Genomic DNA, 19,840 nt, shown 5'->3' with positions numbered 1-19,840 from the left:
TCAAATTCAAGGAAAAAAAATCACTTATTAGAAAAGGTAGATCATAAAAAAATATTTCTAATTGTTTTAGGAAAATGTTTCAAAAATGGATAATTCAATACAACCAAATTAAGAAATCCCCGTGCGGTAGGCAGAAGAACAAATTAAGAAATTGGACTAGAACGGTGGACCAGCCGCGGATTCGAAAACACGGATACGCGTCTCAAAACGCGTAGAATCCCAATATCTTTCGCTGTCCATTTCATGAAAAACTATATTAATTCGAGCATATCGACTTCCAATTTCTGTCACGTTCAATCAATCAAGATTTTTCAACAGTTTCTTCAAGGTGAGCCACACATCTCTCTCTCCCCCCCTCCCCCTCCCTCTCCCTCTTTCTCTTCTCACGAACCCCCACTGTTTGTTGTGTTTGTTGTTTAAGAGAATGATCTGGGTACTATACTTGTTTTTGGTGGATCTGATTTCATTTCGTGTGCATTTTTGGTATCAAAGCTTGATTTTTTTACGTGGGAATATGATTAATTTTACTGGGTTTTCGTTTATGAAATAGTTTTTTTTTTTGGTTTCTTGATTATGATCGTGGAGAAGAGTCGGATCCGAATGTTCACTGTGTTGCCGTGTGTTTGTGGATGTTAAGTGTGCATTTGGATGAAGAAATTGGATCTAGGTTGTTGGGTTTTATCCGGAGAAAATATTTTGTGCTTTAAAGACATTAACATAAGAGATTAAAATGACAGAGAATGAATTAGTATAGAATTCATGAGGAACGTGTGTATGGTTCCTTGTTTAATAAAGAAAGGATTTGAACCGACGGTATAATTTTCCCAATAATTGGAATCAAACAAAAATCGAATTGTTTAATTGCTTTGAATTGTTGGACAGAATAGAAGAACAATTACTCTCCTTCGTGTTTGATGTTGAGTTGATTTAACCAAGTTCTTGAACATGTAACATCTAATGTTATATTCATTCATACATTCAGATCTTGCAGGTCACATAGATTGATCGAGATTAATAAAAAATGGGAGGTGGTAATGACAACGATCGGCATGATGAATCTGACAAGGGCCTTTTTTCGAATCTGACTCATGCTATAGCCGGTGGTCATAACCCGTCGGGGTACTATCCTCCTCAAGGTTATCCACCCCAAGGCTATCCTCCACAAGGAGGATATCCACCATCCGGTTATCCACCCCAAGGAGGATATCCGCCATCAAGTTATCCACCCCAAGGAGGTTATCCACCCCAAGGAGGATATCCGCCATCAGGTTATCCACCCCAAGGAGGTTATCCACCTCAAGGAGGATATCCACCACAAGGGTATCCCCCAGGAGGTTATCCTGGTTCATCTGCCCCACATCACTCAGGTGGTCACCACTCAGGTTTGTTCCCGATATAGATTTGTTTGTTCATGTCCTTGATGCTATATGGTCATGAAGTAACTTTATAGTTTTTATTATGTCAAAGTATGTGGGTAACCTTTTGGATTATTATGATAATACGTAAAAGTATTTTCCATAGCAATGAAATAATGTCAAACATATAACCTGATCTTAATATTGTCATGATTTAAACTATATTCATTGATATATTTTAAAATACTGGCAGATGAAACAAGAGTACACTTATGTTTGTTAGCATAAGTTTGTTAAGCCCTCTATATACGAAGTGAATGTTGGTCATCAAGATCTTGCTCTTCGAAGCCTGTGACTGTAGATTAATTGCTAATCAATAGTAAGACGATTATATGAATATCACGAGAAGCACTTTCCCAGAAAGAGAAAAAGGACAACCCTTGTCAAAACCTGCGCGAGATATTTATATTCAATTTCTTGATTATCATAATGAGTTGCTTTAAATGTGATCCTTTTACGTCTCCAGGCTCCGGTGGCATGGGAGCACTGCTGGCTGGTGGTGCAGCAGCAGCAGCCGCAGCCTATGGCGTTTCACATCTGGCACATGGAGGCCACTCTGGCCATGGTGGTGGTGGTTTCGGCTATGGAAACTTTATGCATGGCGGAAAGTTCAAGCACGGAAAGCATGGGAAATTCGGCAAGCACAAGGGCGGAAAGCACTTCGGAGGGAAATTCAAGAAATGGAAGTGATCTGTTTACTCCGAAGCTATGGTGGTTTATGCGAATATACTATGTTATGAATAAACTGCGACATTATTTGTTGTCTTTGGGGTGAAAAACGAATGGATTTTCAATGTGTGGTTTATGGAGAATGAAAGAGTTGTATCCCGTTTCACATTGATGCTTCCTTGTGGATATTATATCCGTCATTGAGAATGTTCTTTTGAATTTCGTTTATCAAAAGCTAATGTACATGCACTGGATACATTCAAGATATACAATATAATTCTACTGCAATTTATCATCCAAGCAAGTCAAAAGGAAACAAATAATGCAAGTATTCAAGTACGTATATTCAATATTTCTAAACAATTTATTTAGTTCTAGATTTTGAAATATTTTTTTTATCATCACGGGTAGTCCATACAACTTTTATTGTACAAGAATGTGAGCTATCATAATCCGTTTTCTCCGACCATTTTAATGCACTATTTAGAGTGGTCGTCAAGAATTTGAAGTAAGTCAAGTTCGAACCCTTTTAGAAGAAGCAATCAGACAAGTAGTCAATGTTCCATACAATGACAAAAAACCAAATGAGAATTGCTTCTGGTGAGAACTTTGCAATAGTATGAAGATTCTACGTGGGAAATTGGGATAATTTTGAAATATTGATTATGTATGAATTGGTGTTATAATTATAAATTACAATATATTTTATAATAAAATAAATTAGATTTCATATAATATTTAAATCAATGCACATCAATCATGCAGAGATAAAATTAAAAGAAAATGAAACTAAACTGAGACCTATAATATGTTATAGTTTCTTTGAAACGTATTTGTCCTTCATTTGGTGCTCCGAAGTTCACTGTGCGCGATTGTTTCTCAGGATACAATGGTAATATCTGCAACAACTTAGTACAAAGTCTGTTACATATGAATTGAACAGTACCTGAACTTTATCATGATTTAAAAGAAATAACAGTGACAGAAGTCGAGAAAATAAGAAGATTCTTTCAGGTTATTCATTTGAAAATGAGGATTATGTGTATACGTATAAGAAAAAGGTTGACTATTCAGAATGTGAAATGTTATTTGATATTTCCGAAAATCAAAAAATTATTTAAAATATCAGAAAATGTTAATTGACTTTTCAGTAAACCAAATGTTATTTAACATTTTAGATAATATTATTTGATCTTTTAGAAAACCAAAAATCGTTTGAATTTTCAGAAAAGTGAAGATTATTTAATCTTTTAAAAAAACAGAGGTTATTTGACATTTCAAAATAACAAATGTAATTTGACCTTTCAGGACAAAAATAATTTGAAATTCACTTTATATATATACATATCATTTAATTAAAATTAATATAATCCAAATCCCACTACATGAGCTAATTAATTTTTCATTCACTGTAAAAAAAATTCAACAATCATCCACATAAATGAAATTAAAAGTATACGAAAAATATCGTGATAAAATTTCAACAGTTGAAGCGTGCATAAGATGGGTAGGTGTGACCATTTGAACCTTTATTTATGAAAGTACTTTTATTTACTAGCTGAAAATAGACGTGATGTCCTTGAACTGTTATGTAATTTATATAAATTAAAAAATACTTCACATAATATTCTCTACGATGTAGTTCAGTTCTTAGAGTGTGTTCTTTATGACAATGAATACATGTCTAGTTGTGAGAGAGAGTCTAGAACTAAACCTTGTAAATCATTCGAAGTCGTCCAAATTATCTCTCGATAGGTGATTCTAAATAAAGAAAAATCAATATTGTTCCGCTCAATTACTGACACATAAAAATCATTAAAAACCGTATGCTTATCCTCCAAATTCACTTTTCATCTTAGGAACGAACAAATGATAACTCTTCCACAATGATTAACCAAATCAATGTAATTAGGTTGTCACTGAACTTAGATTTTGGGATCTCAAGTTAGAATACGTTGAGTTTTCCTCCGCACCAATTTATTCTATAAGCTTGAGTCTCATTCTCCTATAAGATTTCACAATCAACTCTATGTATAACCCTTTGGCTATTACTGTCTGCTTAGAATATTTCCATGCAACTGCTGCACCTCATAGACTGAATACAAATCCACTAGTAGACTTTAAGTCTTTTACATCATATATTCAATCTGCATCAATGTATCCTTCAATTACAACATGATATCTGGTATAATGAAGTTCATAGTCACGAGTATATCTTATATTGTGTTCCAATGTTCAGTTTGTGGATTACTCATGAATCTACTCAGTTTGCTGAGTGCATAGGCGATATCTGGTCTTGTACAACTCATTGAGTATATTAGACTTCCAATGATTCGAGAGTATTCTAATTGAGACACACTCCAACTTCGATTCTTCGATAGATTTTGATTCATATCTATCGGAGTTCTAGCCTTGTTGAATTTCTCAAAAATTTTGTCAACATAACGACTCTGGCTTAGAAGAAATTCTTCTGAGGTTATATGGATTTTAATTCCAAGAATCACATCAATAATATCATGTCTTTCATATTAAATCTTGAGTTCAACAACTTCTTTGTGGATTTAATCATCTTATCATTGCTCCTAATAATAAGCATGTCATCTATATAAAGACATAAAATAACATAGACATTTTCAGTGTCTTTAGCGTATACACATTTTTCAAACTCATTGACATTAAATCCTTTGTTTATTATGACTTTATCGAATATCTCGTGTCAATATTTTGATGCTTGTTTTAAAGTCATACAAAGACTTCACAATTTTACAAACCTTGTTTTCTTGTTTAGACACAAAATCCTTGAAGATGTTTCATATAAATTTTATATTCTTAATCTCTATTTAAAAAAGATGTTTTTTTTACATCTGTTTGATGTACTTCAAGTAAAACTCAACCAATGCTGACTTTAAGTGATGCTTGAGTCCCATTTAGTCACCTCAATCGTAATGTGATTGTAAGAATGTACAATCGTATTTACGACTAAGTGTGATTTTTTAATAAAGCAAGATCGATTAACAAGAACGAGAGACATGAATTATAAAATTTCTTAGCAGGTAATGCTAGCAAGAGAAACATGAAACTCTCTGCATCTTTTTCGTCTTCAGGTGCTGTTCATTTCATTTTCTCTATTAAATTTGTATTTGTATCTTCAATTTACTTAGTTGGGGGTTGAGGTTTTGATTCCATTTCATTCCGGTGATATCCAGTTGAATTGAGAGAGATGGCGGATCAGAGGCTGACGCGTATAGCTATAGTGAGTTCAGATAAGTGCAAGCCTAAAAAGTGTCGCCAGGAGTGTAAAAAGAGCTGCCCGGTTGTCAAAACTGGTAACTTTCTTATCCCGTTCTATGGGTTTGAATATTATTTTTCAGGAATCTTGATGGGACGAATAATTCTTGGATTTTATTGAATTTTGGATTTGGTTCGTAGGTGGATACACTTTGCTTTTAATTGGTGGATCTCTAAGATGAGCCTTTTTAACTGAGTTTGGATTGATAGTAAGGTTTACCTTGGAGGAAAATCTTTCCTATTCAATAAAGCCTTGTAAAATCTTCTGTTTAGTCTTGTTTGAAGTTCATTGTCGCACATGAACTTGTCGTGTTAGGTGATGGCAGGTTTCTCTTAACATTGATGTGGGGCGTAAGTAAATGTGGAGTCAACTGGGATGAAACATATCGACCGCATTTGACTCCTGCATAGAAATCGTCTTGCTTTGATTGAGTTCGATTGGTTATCATGCAAAAGAGATCTGATAGGTCTTTGAGTATTTGCATAAGAGACAACAATCCACAATAGTACACGGTGCTACAGGGCCTTCACTTGTATGGATTTTTGATGCATGCTAAATCATCCTGTGTATCTTTTCGTAACTAATTCTTATTGGAAAGTTCTTAAATGTTTGTTCTCGAGTCTCTACAAAGTAGCCTCCAAGATAATTATGTTTTATATCATTATTTTATATTGTTTACAGTAAAATGACTATAATGCTGAGATTTGGGTTTCTAATACGGGAACTTTACTGATTGATATTTGAATTTTCATCAGAATTTAGTTTTTCTATGGACCGGCCTGTTGTATTATCGCAGGTACACTTTGTATTGAGGTGACTACTGTATCCAAGATTGCTTTCATTTCAGGGGAATTGTGTATTGGATGTGGTATATGTGTGAAGGTTTGTCCTATGCAAGAAAAGATATATATCTTTTATGGCTTAGGGTTGAATTCACAGGATACTCAATTCGCCATTGTCGTGCCTGTTTTCCCAGAAATGTCCATTTGAATCCATCCAGATTATTAATCTGCCAAAAGACCTGGATAAAGATACCTCCCCTCGATATGGACCTAACACCTTTAAGTTGCACAGGTTTGGCTCAACTGTGGTATTCTTAATTTTTAACTGTGGGTTGTCGCTAGCTAACCATTGATAATTTCTTCTCAGATTACCTGTACCTAGACCTGGACAAGTTCTTGGCTTGGTAGGGACTAATGGCATTGGAAAATCAACTGCATTTAAAGTTTTGGCTGGGAAATTGAAACCTAACTTGGGACGCTTTACCGTAATCATATTTGGCAGATTTTAAATTCCTGTAATTGGAGGTCAACCTTTAGCTCAATGTTTTCTGCATAAAATTTTCCTGCAGAATCCTCCTGATTGGCAGGAAATCTTGACGTACTTTCGTGGATCTGAGCTGCAAAATTTTTTTACTCGTATTCTTGAAGATGATTTGAAGGTAAGTTCTGGCGAAAAAATGTTGTCAATTTGAGACGCCTTGTGGTATTGTTTTTGAACTTCTGCTGGCATTGGCTGTGTTTTGTGTGAAGTTTGCTTACTTAGTTCTTTTAGCGTGTTTTAGTTTGTAGAGATTATTTATAACTTCAAGCATTATTTCTGCTTTCTCAAATTGTCATCTAAGAAGCAGATCACTTGGAAATTGTAGACTCTCTGAATTTATGAGCTTTTAGAGTGCACAACCATCTCTGTTTGAGCATGGACTCATTCTGATTACCTATGATTTCTTGTGTTTGATATTTGTTTGTTTTTTCTTGATATTTGTTTCTTGCTTCCTGTTAGTTATTTGTTTAAGCTACAAATGTTTGATGTATTTTCATAGGCAATAATAAAGCTCCAGTATGTCGACCACATCCCAAAAGCTGTCCAAGGAAATGTTGGGCAAGTTCTTTCTCAGAAAGATGAGAGAGATGTGAAAGCAGAAATTTCTTTTGATCTTGAACTGACACAGGTTATGGATCGTAATGTTGGAGACTTATCTGGTGGGGAACTTCAGAGATTTGCAATAGCCGTTGTTGCTATACAGAATGCTGAGATCTATATGTTTGATGAACCCTCAAGTTATCTTGATGTTAAGCAGAGGCTGGAAAGCTGCTCAAGTTATCAGATCTTTGCTCCAACCCAATAGGTTTGTCTATCATTTTTTATCCAGCCCTCCATGATTCTATTATGAAGTCTTGCCTAGTTAATATTTCACTTTTCAGCTATGTAATTGTCGTAGAGCACGATCTTAGTGTGCTTGATTATTTATCGGATTTCATCTGCTGCCTTTATGGGAAGCCTGGTATATATGGAGTGGTAACCCTTCCATTCTCTGTCAGAGAAGGAATTAATATTTTTTTTGCCGGATTTGTCCCAACAGAAAAATCTAAGATTTCGGGATGGATCTCTTACATTTAAGGTAAACTTGTTCAAATTTAGCTTTTATGAAATCTATAGAATTTGTCCTTAGTCAATCGCTTCTTTTGTGGCCTACATGATATTAATGTGTCCTTTTCCTCGGGTTGCCGAGACTCCACAGGGAAGTGCAGAAGAAATCGAAACATATGCAAGATATAAGTATCCGACAATGTCTAAAACTCTGGGTAATTTCCAGCTTAAGGTCATGGAGGGTGAATTCACTGATTCTCAAATCGTTGTGCTGCTTGGTGAGAATGGGACAGGGAAGACAACATTCATACGGATCCTGGTAATACTTTATGTATCATTTTTTTCTTCCAATGCGTGATTAAATAATGTCACGTTAAAAATGTTTTCTTTAAAATTGTAGGCTGGTCTTCTGAAGCCTGATTCCATAGAAGACTCTGATACGGAAATACCTGAATTCAATGTCTCTTACAAGCCACAGAAGATCAGTCCGAAAGTTCAATCTACTGTTTGAGTGCGGTTACATCAAAAAATTCGCGATTCCTACACGCACCCACAGTTTGTGTCGGATGTAATGAAGCCACTCCTCATTGAGCAACTGATGGATCAAGAGGTTGTTGCTCTTTCTGGTGGAGAATTGCAAAGAGTTGTTTTGACACTGTGTCTTGGAAAGGTTAATTTTCTCTTCTTGTACAATATTGTGTTGAAACCCAGATTATCACAATACTCGATTTTTGTAACCAAGATACTTTACTAGCTTGATTTAATATCAGTTACACTTTAACACCAAATTCTCAAGTAAATGGTCTTCTAAAAAATAATGAGATATAATAAAACAATAATTTGTTATAAAATTATTTTATGGAGATTAATGTAATTTGGTTATTTTAAAATTAATTAAAATAAACAATTTAAATCTTGGTGAAATTTATTTTGCGATCACCAATTTAAAAGAATTTAGTTCCAAACCATCATCTTTATTTAATTTTATCTGCATCGTTTATTTGATTAATTTTAATATTAGGAATAAATTTATGCATCAAATGTAAAATGTGATTGATTTTTATTTTTAACATATAAAATAAACTAGGAGGATTTTGGGAACAAGATAGGGTTTTTTATATTCAAAATTATAGAATGGGTTTTCGAGATAATTTATAAATCGATAAGCGTTGTTGGATATGAAATTTTGAATATTGGTAATTTTACACACAGCTCCTCTGTGTATCTTAATCATCAGTGTTCTGTGTTCCTTGAGTATGCTGTGAAGTGTACTTGATTACTTTGAATGTATGTTTTATCTTATTTGCTGTGTTTGGATCCGCTTACAGCCTGCAGATATAGATTAATTAGATGAACCTAGCGCATATCTCGACTCTGAGCAGCGTATTGTTGCTTCAAAAGTCATAAAAAGATTCATACTTCATGCCAAGAAAACAGCATTTGTTGTAGAGCACGACTTCATAATTCCAACATACCTTTCAGATAGGGTGATTGTGTACGAGGGGAAGCCCTGCATTGATTGTATTGCCAATTCGCCTCAATCACTGCTTACCGTAATGAACTTATTCTTATCGGTAAGCTTTCTATTTCCAAAAAATCCATCCTTTGTCATGCAAGTTATACTTTCATGTTAGAATTTGGGCTAGAGCATGAATCATTTTTTAAGAAAATGAAACGGACACTTCAAGCAACTTAGGTTTGTCAGTTTTGGAAAGTAGAGCAGATAACTAAAGGATCCCATTGTATGGAATGTAAGCTTTTGACGAATCCAATAGAATCTTCTGGCAACTTAGGTTTGTCATTTTTGGAAAATAAGGACAGATACCTGAAGAAGCTCAGTGTATGGAATGTAGGCGTGACACATCCGATGATGGTCTTACTATTCTAATAATGTGTTTTTGTTACTATATGCAGCATCTGGACATCACATTCAGATGGGATCCAACCAATTATCGTCCAAGAATCAACAAACTGGACTCGACCAAGGACCGGGAGCAGAAATATGCTGGATCTTGTTATTATTTGGATGACTAATTCAATTCACAAACAATAGTTGAAATTGCTCGTCAGCCACTTCTTTTGGCCTGCGATGAGACGTTTAACTGGATCTCCAAACTTCACTTTGCGTGCCGATGGTAGATGATGGAAATGTTTCAATTTATGATGGTTGAAAGGTCTCACGCATGCTGAGATGCTTTTTCGAGAGGTGAAGTAATTACAAGTGCAGATGAATGTGTATCACCGGGTTTTGATGTGCCAACTGAGATTGGAAGCCCCCCCATATTTCACCATGTTCAATGTGGATATGATCTCCCAGTTTTGTTTTTGTTTTTGTTTTGTATTTTCTCTTGTTTCTAATTTTAACTTCTTGATAATATTGTTTATATTCGATCTTGATTAATAAGCAACATAAGTTCAAGTTTTTTACATTCATGTCACATTTTTTGTTGTGAAATATCTGGAAATTTTTTTTATAAAGGATTGGATATATTGATAAGCACCGTGTACCCTATTATTTTTTGCAGCTTCTTGTCAAGTTGGAGTAAAAAATTAATTTAAGAACCATAATAAAATAATTTTGTTCCATTTTTTTATTTAATAAAAACACATCACGTCACGAGCAAACTCGCGGTTATTATTTTACAAGAGGACAAAAACTTGTATGAGACGGTCTCACGAGTCGTATTTTGTGAGACAGATCTCTTATTTGGGTCATCCATGAAAAAGTATTACTTTTTATGCCAAGGGTATTACTTTTTATTGTGAATATCGGTATGATTGATACAGATAAAGATTCGTGAGACCAAATAACTACTCTTACAAAAGACAATTATTTCTATTTTAATCGAAAAATACTTTAATGCTAAACAGATATCTGCTTATTTATAAAATAATAAAAATATTAATCCTCCAAATATTTGCTTATTTATTTATAAATTAATAAAAACATTAATCTTGAAATACACAAAAAATGTAACCATCATTTCTAAAGACACTTATTGTACATGACCTAACCTGTGCTATATTTTACGATTTTAAATTTCTCGAATTATTAAACATAATTCAATAAATGATATTAAAATCCAATTCACCTTTACAATAAAAAAATTGTACAGCGAAAAATCTTAACATCTATAAAAATTAAAAATATAATACATTTTTCAGTGTTAAAACTCTTGAAAAAAAACATTTTCAAGAAACATATTTAGGAAGTCACCAGAAAAATAAAAATTCAAACTCAGTTCAATTTTATTTAACCGTACTGCACCTAAATCAATTGAAGCCTGAAGGGATGAGCTTGCTTTCTTCACACTATCCCTTTCTCCTCTGTTTCGGATGTTTAATATATAGCATGTACAAACTCTTAAATGAGTCCTCAGAACTCAGAAGGGTGGGTGATCATCTGCTGAAGTCTGTGGAGGTATCGGCTTCCAGCCCGGTTTTTCGTCCCAATATATGTCGTAATATATATGACCTGGTTGGTGATTTTGTACGCAACACCAAATACCCGTGTACCGTTTTACACGCTTCCTAAATTTTTCCTCCCTTGTCTGATCAACGAAATATATACACAGTTAATATCTATCCAAATAATGATCAAAGTGATATTACTGAGACACAAAACATGCCTTATCAGTGAAACCTAAGAAGGCGTCTTGCATGGATGAGAAATGAATGACTTTGACACCCTTGAAGGACGAGAATAGTACCTTGAACTGTTCAGTAAGAACAAATTTATGAGATTACAAAGAACTTCAATGTTCTCCAAATTTTCGAGTTAGTTTTGTTTTTCTGGCTCAGCCATGGAATGTGGGGATATAAGCAAGGTTAAGAATCAATGTCCGAATGCAACTTACAGTTTCTTCTGAGCTCTGCTTAGGGAACTTGAGAATTCCAGTTTGACTTGTTCTGTTGGAAACTTCACAACCTTTGGATCCTTGTTGACAAAGGTGCACATCGAGCCATGATTCTTTCACCTGAAATAAAGGAGGGGCGTTTTAGTTAAGCAGAGAACAAAGTAAACGTTAGAACTTGCTCTGAATAGGCACACAATGTTGACCTGCTTCGATAGAGACGGATTTTCGAGGAACTGAGTATTCCCTGATATCAATATTAGCTCCAAATTCCTCATCTGGAAGTTGTTTTAGAATCGTGTTAACCTGCATATGAAAAGTCATGAAGATGGCATCATAGAAACAATCTAGGCACTCGACTTAGCGAAATCAGTATATTTTGTCAATTCCTTTCGGTGAATATTACTAAGTCATCATTGTTATGGCTCGAATAATTTGCTAAAAATTATTTTTAACATTGTCTTTTCGGTATACAAAGAGAGTGGCTATATAATGGGTTTTGCACTTAATCCAATGGCACAGATCAAGCAATAGATAATTGGATTTAAGCATTCAAACAAAAATATTTCCAAAGATAAAATTCAACGAAAAAGGATGCCGGAGAATAAAAATACTGAATTTGTAAAAACAATCAACAAAATAAAATCCATAACTCAACCAACATTCCTATGCTTTTTGTCCATCTTACATGTTAATTTTATTTTGGAAGAGCTTTGAACAATTAAGTTATGCGTTTTATCAAGATTCATAAATTTGTCTTCATAAAAAATATTAATGTATGCATAGCAGGGCAAGCAGGGGTGGCACACCAGATGTGAAATGATCGATACCTCGAACACGTGATCCAAAGGACATAAAAATGGTTGTCTAGTCAAAGACCCCTGTAATATCCCTGGATGTCCAAACCACAGCCTATCCAACCTGCACCACAGGGGAGGCATTACCTAAAATCACAAATTAAAACAACGATCATGTAATGCGAGCGATAGCAGCATGTGTGTATAAACTAGATAAATTCTACAAAGCAAAAGGAAGAAAATCCAGTTTGGTACACAAAGATTACATGACCTTTTCTACAGTACCCATAGGAAACAGGAGAATTTTTTGTTTCATGCCAACCAAGAAGTGGACCATTAAAAATTCTGACGCTGTATGACTTCAAATTATAACCAATGGCTGATTCTATTATCATAAAACCGAGTTATGTGGCCACAAGTCACAATTTATCAAGTTTTAAGTTCAGTAACATACAATTGGTTCTTTTAAGATCTTGAATAGTAGACTCATATCCACATAGTCTCCAGAACAGAAAGAATACCAGGTTGGTGGGGCTTAAATTATAATACAAAAATATAATGGCATTGAGAGAAATTATTTCAAACTCCAAAAGAAACCACAAATCCAATTATCTTATTCACAACCCAGCAGAGTGTAGGATCACGGATCACCTCCCTAAAACAATAAGGAATTTGGAACTTTAGGTGTAATTATCTAATATTGCAAGTTTCACCCCTTTAAAATCCATAAAGTCTCCGACCTCGGTAATACCAGCTTCCAATCTCATCTGGCCCCACTCTATTAATTTTGTAGATCGTCATCCATCACAAATAGAACTGCCTCATCTTACACCTCAGAGAAATCACCTTCAAACTTAAATTACAAGGATGGGCAACCTATAGATTATGATGTACATAAACAAAAGAGTACAATACAGTAAGGAGCACACGGGCAATGAGCTAAAATCAAAGATGTGGACTTTGTCTTGGAATACAAAGAATTAACTGGTACATTAACTAACTTGTTGCAGCACCTATTTAGATAAGTGGAAAGCAGAAAATCTGTAATATGAAGTTTATCAATAGCAATGGCTTGATGACTATTTAGACAAAATTTTTTGCAAGTGCAGTAAGACCAGATAGAGATTTTATTATTATTTTGGAGACCAACGATGAGGCCATGAAATGGAAAACAGCTATTGCAGGAAATTTTGAGGAGAGCTAATGCATAAAAATTAAAATTCACGGGAGACAGACGTCGGGTTTTGTGGTTCAAATATAGGAGAAAGTAACAATGATCCAGCTAAATCACTGAAAAAATTTCAAGGTTACACCATACTCATAGTAAATATTTTCCAAACTAAGGGTGCCAAATTTTGTGATGTTCAAAGTTTATAGCAGTTCTCACCAGTGTGCGACCCAACAATGATGCAATGGCTAGTGCAGTCCTTATCTGTTTGATCTGAAGATTATCTGTTGATTATTAGTGAAGTACATGGTCGGTTCACAATCATTACAAATCAAAATCTACATGCACATACTTGGTAATTAACGAGAGCAAAGTGTGACTCAATGCTATGCTCTCCATCTAACATCAAGCTCTTTGGAATACTGGGTTTAAATGACAGGAATCCTCCTGCGTAAGATTGTCGAAAACAGAGAACAACATGAGTATTTTTGGAAGACTCAGAAACAGGTAAGTTAAATGGAAACTTAAAACAAAATTTAACCTAGTTCACAGTATAGTTAAAAGAGACATTTTTTTCTTTTAAGAAATCCAATTTCATACAGACACAACGAGTTCTTCGAATGAGAAAGCCAACACTTGCAAGCAGAAGATATCATTAAATGAACGTTTAAAGTTGGTAGGCTAATAAGTAGGTAGCTAGTTGTAAGGCTCTATTCAATAGAAACTGTGTTTCACCAACTATTATTTTTTTCACATACAAACTAATCGTTAGGAAGCTGCACAGAAAGCAAACATTAATTATAGTCTTTTGGATACTGTGAAATTGTTCAAAGTCGAAGTAGAGAGCCGAAAAAATAAGAACCTTGTTTATCATAGTATTCTGGCGGATCATAGAATACCATGGCTTCACGTAACCGATGTCGCTTCCCCTCAGTACCAGCATACTGGAATGTGGTATGCACAGCATATGGCTCCAATCTCAGTTGCTGATACATGGCCTGCCAAGTAGCACAACAATTTATTAATCCTTAATGTACATTCAACATTATAAAATCAGTTTAATACAAAATAAAATCGTTTATCCAATAGGGCTCTTAACCTTTTTATTTTACTTCTTAAATCGACAATAACTAGGGTGGGGGTTGCCAAGGAATATACAAAAACCTGGACAAAGTAGGTATGCCCGCTGCAAAAGATGCTTGCTGGCAAGAGACCCAGCTTAAGATTTCCATCATAAGCATATGCAAGTCCACCATCCTCATCTACAGATGGCCCTAGCTGCCTCCGAACCAGTTCATTGAACCCGTTCTGATCCCATATTTTTTCATCAGCTAGAAGCAATTCTTTCCATTCTTTTGCTAATTTCTTTGAAGAGTCAGTTGGTCTCCAGTGAAAAATTCCTATGTTATATGCAGAACCTGAAGTGGAAAACACAAAAAAATAAATGAGAAATCACGAAATGGTAGATAAAGAATTAACATTCAAATTATTCCTACGAAACAGACTGGATAAAGATGTGAATGATGAAATCTGTTCAAAAAATATTTTTCAAGTAAACAAATTTCTGCTATGCTAAAACTGTAAAACCATACCTTACTGTATTACAGTCAATTCCCAGGAAAAAGGACAATAAAGGAAAAAAGAAGAGCTAAAATATTTTATTTGTCCATGGAAGTTGTACCTTGTCTCCAGTCATCCAACCTGTCATCAACAACCGTAGGTGCAACTAAATCGGTGGAAGTTAGAACGTCTGCTTCAGGGAAACGTGCAAGATAAGGAAGGGGATTCTGTTCATGAAAAAGTGCATGTAATGGAGAGAATATTCCTCAGTATACAAGGAGAGAATATAACATTGAGACTTGAAATAGCAAATCAATTATGTATGCATGCAGATGAAGCATGGAAAATCAAATAGGAACATTCACATAGATATACAAGCATGACACGCGTATACAAATATTAGCTTAAATCAAAGACTGTATAATTATTCTTGTTGAAATTAGGCATCCAACTTGGTTGTTAATTTGGGATATTTTGGTTAGAAAGAAGCTTATCCTTTATTTGTACTTTTTAAATTTTATTCATTAGTATTGTCTTTCATTAAAAACCACAGGTATATATATATATATGTTGAGATAGAGTTAAATAATACAGGGTTGTAATCAAAAGAACCAACTAGCGCCCACACCAAATTTCTACTTCCGAACCCCCCAAACGAGGAATTCAATTAAATAGAATATTTAAAAAGAAGTCTTCTATTTTAAGCTCACAGTGATCCCTTTTTAACAGTAACAGAATATATAGAATCTTTGCGTAAGATCTAAAAGCGATGAAAAGACATGCATATACCCTCATTTAGTTAAAATTTTACCAGGCGTAAGAACTGTTAGAAATTATGAGGCGGCACAAGGAGCAACACATGTGAAAGAGCTTATAGAAGAAGGCGAGTGCTTGATCATGAAGGTTACCTTTAACCAGACCATGTCAGTGTCGCACATCAATAATTCGACTCCATAAGGTAAAACAGAATCAATCAGAATAACCTTCTCTCTTCCCATCTTATGAAATGTTGGTGAACCCCATCCAACATCTATCGTGCTCATGTGACTACCCATGTCGAAAACTGGAACACCCTTCCAATAAAGAGCTTCCAACAACTTCGTGTCCATTGCACCTGAGTACATGAAGTTACTTATCTTAGACTACGAAATGATTAACATGGCAAAATATTCTTCAACACCGAAGAAAACTCACCAACAAGGAAGTTGTCGACATCAAGGTCCGACAAGCTTTTAACCCAAGTCATAATAAAATCCATGAATGCAAAGTTGCCAAAGGTCATCACTATAACGTTATCCTTTGCTCTTAGCTGAACCAGTTCCTTTGTTAACTGAAAGGTATTCAGAGGTGGCATTTTTGATCCAGGTGGAGGGGCCTTCCAAATGGGATTCAGAAATTTCCTTGGTGTTTGAATGGCCGTTGTTTCGTGTTGAGAAGAATTAACCGTTTGATTAATGAATCTTGAACTAACTTCTTCTATAAACAGGGAGGGAATCAAAGATAAATTAATAAGACAAAGGTATTGAGAGAAACTGCCAATCTATATAATGATACAGATGCATTCATTGTGCCACGGCAAGGTGTAAATGAAAGCTTCATAAACTACAAATAAAAAATGCTAAACAGATTTCTATGGTTCTCGTTGTTGTATGAGTGCAATCAACACACACACAAAGTCTGTCAGGGAAAACAAAACAGCGGACAGAACAACATTTACTTCAAAAACTAATTAATACAGTGCAGCAAAACATCTGGGAATTCAAAGAAAATTGGACCTTTTATAGAAACTCTGACTTCCCAAAAGGTGCTACGGAACTAATTCATGAAATCAGAATTTCAAGGGATATAGTGCATATCGCGAAGATTATACACTAGATGAAACAATCATGATTGGCTTACTAAAGCACAAACATTCACACCCCTCAATCAAGATTCAACATTTGACTAAAAGATTGTGGTCTTGACAAATTTCAAACTCTCACAATCGTCCTTAAAATAAAACAATAAAGAAAAATCATATTCCCGAATCAAATAATCCATGGGGAAAAAAAGCACAGTCAAAATCTGACAACATCCTTCCAAATCAAGACATCGTACCCAATATTGACTCGCCTGTTTTTCTCAAAGCAATTACTACCATCAAACTCCATCACCAATACATTGCTCCTAGGTAATACTCACATATATTTTAAATATATAAGTATGGAAATATCAAAGAGCTACACCACCATCCAAGTACAAGCATGAAAGCAGAAAATACTAAAACCCAATAAAATTGTCTACTTTTCATAATCAGCCTTGAAAAAAGAGAGACATACCTACGTTACGGTATGCAGTTGAACTGGACAACCATGAAGAGGAGAAAGACCCTGAACTGGAGAAGACTGAGGAAAACACATAAAAGGATGAAACTAAAATTCCGATAATCACAGCGGTGTAAACAGTCAGAAACAATGGCTTGGAGTGCGCCACCTCCTTCAATGGGTTCCAAGCCATTATCAATTTCCACGATCAATTTTCTCAGAAACCCAACAAGATAGAAGAAACCCAAAAGAAAACAAAGGATCGATCACTCTCTTGGGTTGGGAAAAAAAATCAATGGGTTTTTCTTCTTTATGATCCGGGTGGTTTCTGGGTTTGGTTACGATTGAAATCTTGATTCAAATTCATTGAATTAGAGTCTTCATGATGCTGAATTATTATAAAATAAGTGTGAGCACGATGACTTTCTGTAGGAGAAAATTAGCTAAATGCTTGCTCGTTATGCGTAGTGTACGTCCATGGATGGCCTCACTTCCTATTTATTAAAACAAAGTTGACCCTTTTTAAAATTAATTAATAATATTATTATTCACCTAATTATTATTATTATATTGAAAATAAATACCTACAGCTCATTTATATTTTTTACTATAAATTTAAATACTTTTTTTAAAAACTATAGAACATCCAGCTATCATACTATATACTATGGATAAACTTTGGACTAGCATAATAGACCGCTGTTATATCTTTAATAAATTTCGGGCTAGCGCAGTGGGAACTTACAGCTGCTATCCTTTTATGTATATCGGGTAAACTTATATTTATTTATTTTTACGACATCGGTCGGAACTCGCTGTTGGTCCAACGTACGGTGATTTAAGATAATAAATATGAAAATAAAGAATAAACTGGACACCGAGATTTACGTGAAAAACTCCTAAAAATTATTAAGGTAAAACCCACGGGTAAGATGAAAAGATTTCCGCCATAATATTTTATGGTGTACAACTCACTCACTATATTTCCGAAGAGAACACACACTCTCTTAATACATGAGAACAAACACCTCACAAACATTATATAGCTAATAAAAGGAATAATAAAACTCACGAGGAAGCTTGAAAATGATATTATCTCAACTAATGGAGGAGAGCTCTATTTATAGAGCTCCCCTGGCTTGTGAACACGAAAAAGCAAATATCATGTTCAACGTTGTGCACTGGATAAATACTTTAGTCAACACTAGTAGCCTGCAAATCAGGATAGTCAAGTAAACATACTGAACAAACTATGTACGACAGACTCACCCAAAAAAATGTTTTCGAACTTCTAAATTATTGATCAAACGTTCACTCACTCTGTCCAATTTAGACAACCATATCATTTTGGATTTAGATATTAAGTACCTTTACAATTAGACAATCTCAAAATTGAAAAGAAAATATAATTGTTGCAAGTGAAGTTATATATAAAGTGTTTCTCATAAATTAAATGTATATAAGAAAATGGTTTTATAATACCTCCAGGCTCCAGGGAGGCGGGTCGCTATTATTTGGAAGCAATTATAGAATGGCGATTAAATTAAATTGTAACTAATCATTCACCCATAAGGCATGTTTTGAAATGAATTGTATAATTAATAGTTGAATTATACAATTCATTTGTTATTATAAACTTAAATCTCTTAAAACTACAAACGATTCTCGACAAAAAATATTCTTAAAATCAAGACGTGTCATAAAATTTAAAATTTGATTTCAAATGAGTCATAAGTTATCGACTTCAAAAATATCTCGATTATGTTAAATAGGCCTTAAAATTTTTATTACAAGGTCAGCTCTTCACATAAATTATAAGATTTAAATTTTGAGTAGGTCTTTTGTGAGACGGTCTCACGAATCTTTATATGAGAGACAGATCAATTCTACCAATATTCATAATAAAAAGTAATACTCTTAACATAAAAAGTAATATTTTTTCATGGATGACACAAATAAGAGATTTATCTCACAAAATACGATCCGTGAGACCGTCTCACACAAATTTTTGGATCAAAACATTACAAGTTTATTTATGCCCACAACATAAATGAAAAAGTCAATAGCCTAACTGGCAATGTCCAACTAAATGAAATTAAATTAAAAAAATACAAATTCATCTTTTTTAATTAAAAATTAGTAATATAATTGAATTTTGATATTATGCAAGTGCCAAAAATATAAGATATTTGAACTAAGCAATTGGAGCTTAAAAATTAAAGTTCATCAGATTTCAAATTATATATTTAATTTAGATAGATCTGGTTAGTTTTGTTTTTTTATTTGTAATTTTTTTATTTTTTTGAAATTTGAGTTTGTCTAATATAATTTTGATAAATAAAATTTGATTATTTTATTTTTATTTTTTTGAAATTTGAGTTTGTCTAATATAATTTTGATAATTAAAATTTGATT

The 19,840-nt window shown here is 34.1% G+C and overlaps 2 protein-coding genes and 1 pseudogene across 14 annotated transcripts; 2 read left to right on the top strand and 1 right to left on the bottom strand.

Moving 5' to 3' along the window:
• Positions 1-112: 112 nt before the first annotated feature.
• Positions 113-2,303, top strand: LOC142533066 (glycine-rich protein A3-like). 13 transcript variants are annotated; one of them, XM_075639680.1, is made up of 4 exons: positions 134-328; positions 983-1,217; positions 1,305-1,382; positions 1,882-2,303. In XM_075639680.1, the coding sequence occupies exons 2-4, from the start codon at positions 1,022-1,024 to the stop codon at positions 2,103-2,105; spliced, it is 498 nt and encodes a 165-aa protein (XP_075495795.1). In that variant the 5' UTR covers positions 134-328; positions 983-1,021; the 3' UTR covers positions 2,106-2,303. The 13 variants fall into 13 exon arrangements, with proteins under 13 accessions (XP_075495787.1, XP_075495795.1, XP_075495792.1 ...); XM_075639677.1 differs by having other exon boundaries at positions 1,287-1,382; XM_075639679.1 differs by having other exon boundaries at positions 983-1,235; positions 1,305-1,367.
• Positions 2,304-4,944: 2,641 nt separating this feature from the next.
• On the top strand, positions 4,945-10,134 carry LOC142533955 (ABC transporter E family member 2-like; annotated as a pseudogene).
• Positions 10,135-10,792: 658 nt separating this feature from the next.
• LOC142532987 (arabinosyltransferase XEG113-like) lies at positions 10,793-17,881 on the bottom strand. Its single transcript, XM_075639556.1, is given in 14 exon segments — positions 10,793-11,294; positions 11,373-11,459; positions 11,601-11,720; positions 11,804-11,833; positions 11,835-11,903; positions 12,428-12,541; positions 13,782-13,835; positions 13,915-14,009; positions 14,425-14,560; positions 14,727-14,980; positions 15,244-15,349; positions 16,031-16,236; positions 16,317-16,598; positions 17,441-17,881. Coding segments are annotated over 14 exon segments (1,899 nt in total). The 5' UTR covers positions 17,619-17,881; the 3' UTR covers positions 10,793-11,126.
• Between the last annotated feature and the right edge of the window lie 1,959 nt (positions 17,882-19,840).

Source organism: Primulina tabacum, chromosome 18 (genome assembly GCF_025594145.1).
Source record: "Primulina tabacum isolate GXHZ01 chromosome 18, ASM2559414v2, whole genome shotgun sequence".
Taxonomy (NCBI): Eukaryota; Viridiplantae; Streptophyta; class Magnoliopsida; order Lamiales; family Gesneriaceae; genus Primulina; species Primulina tabacum.
This window is presented reverse-complemented; position numbering and strand designations above follow the sequence as displayed.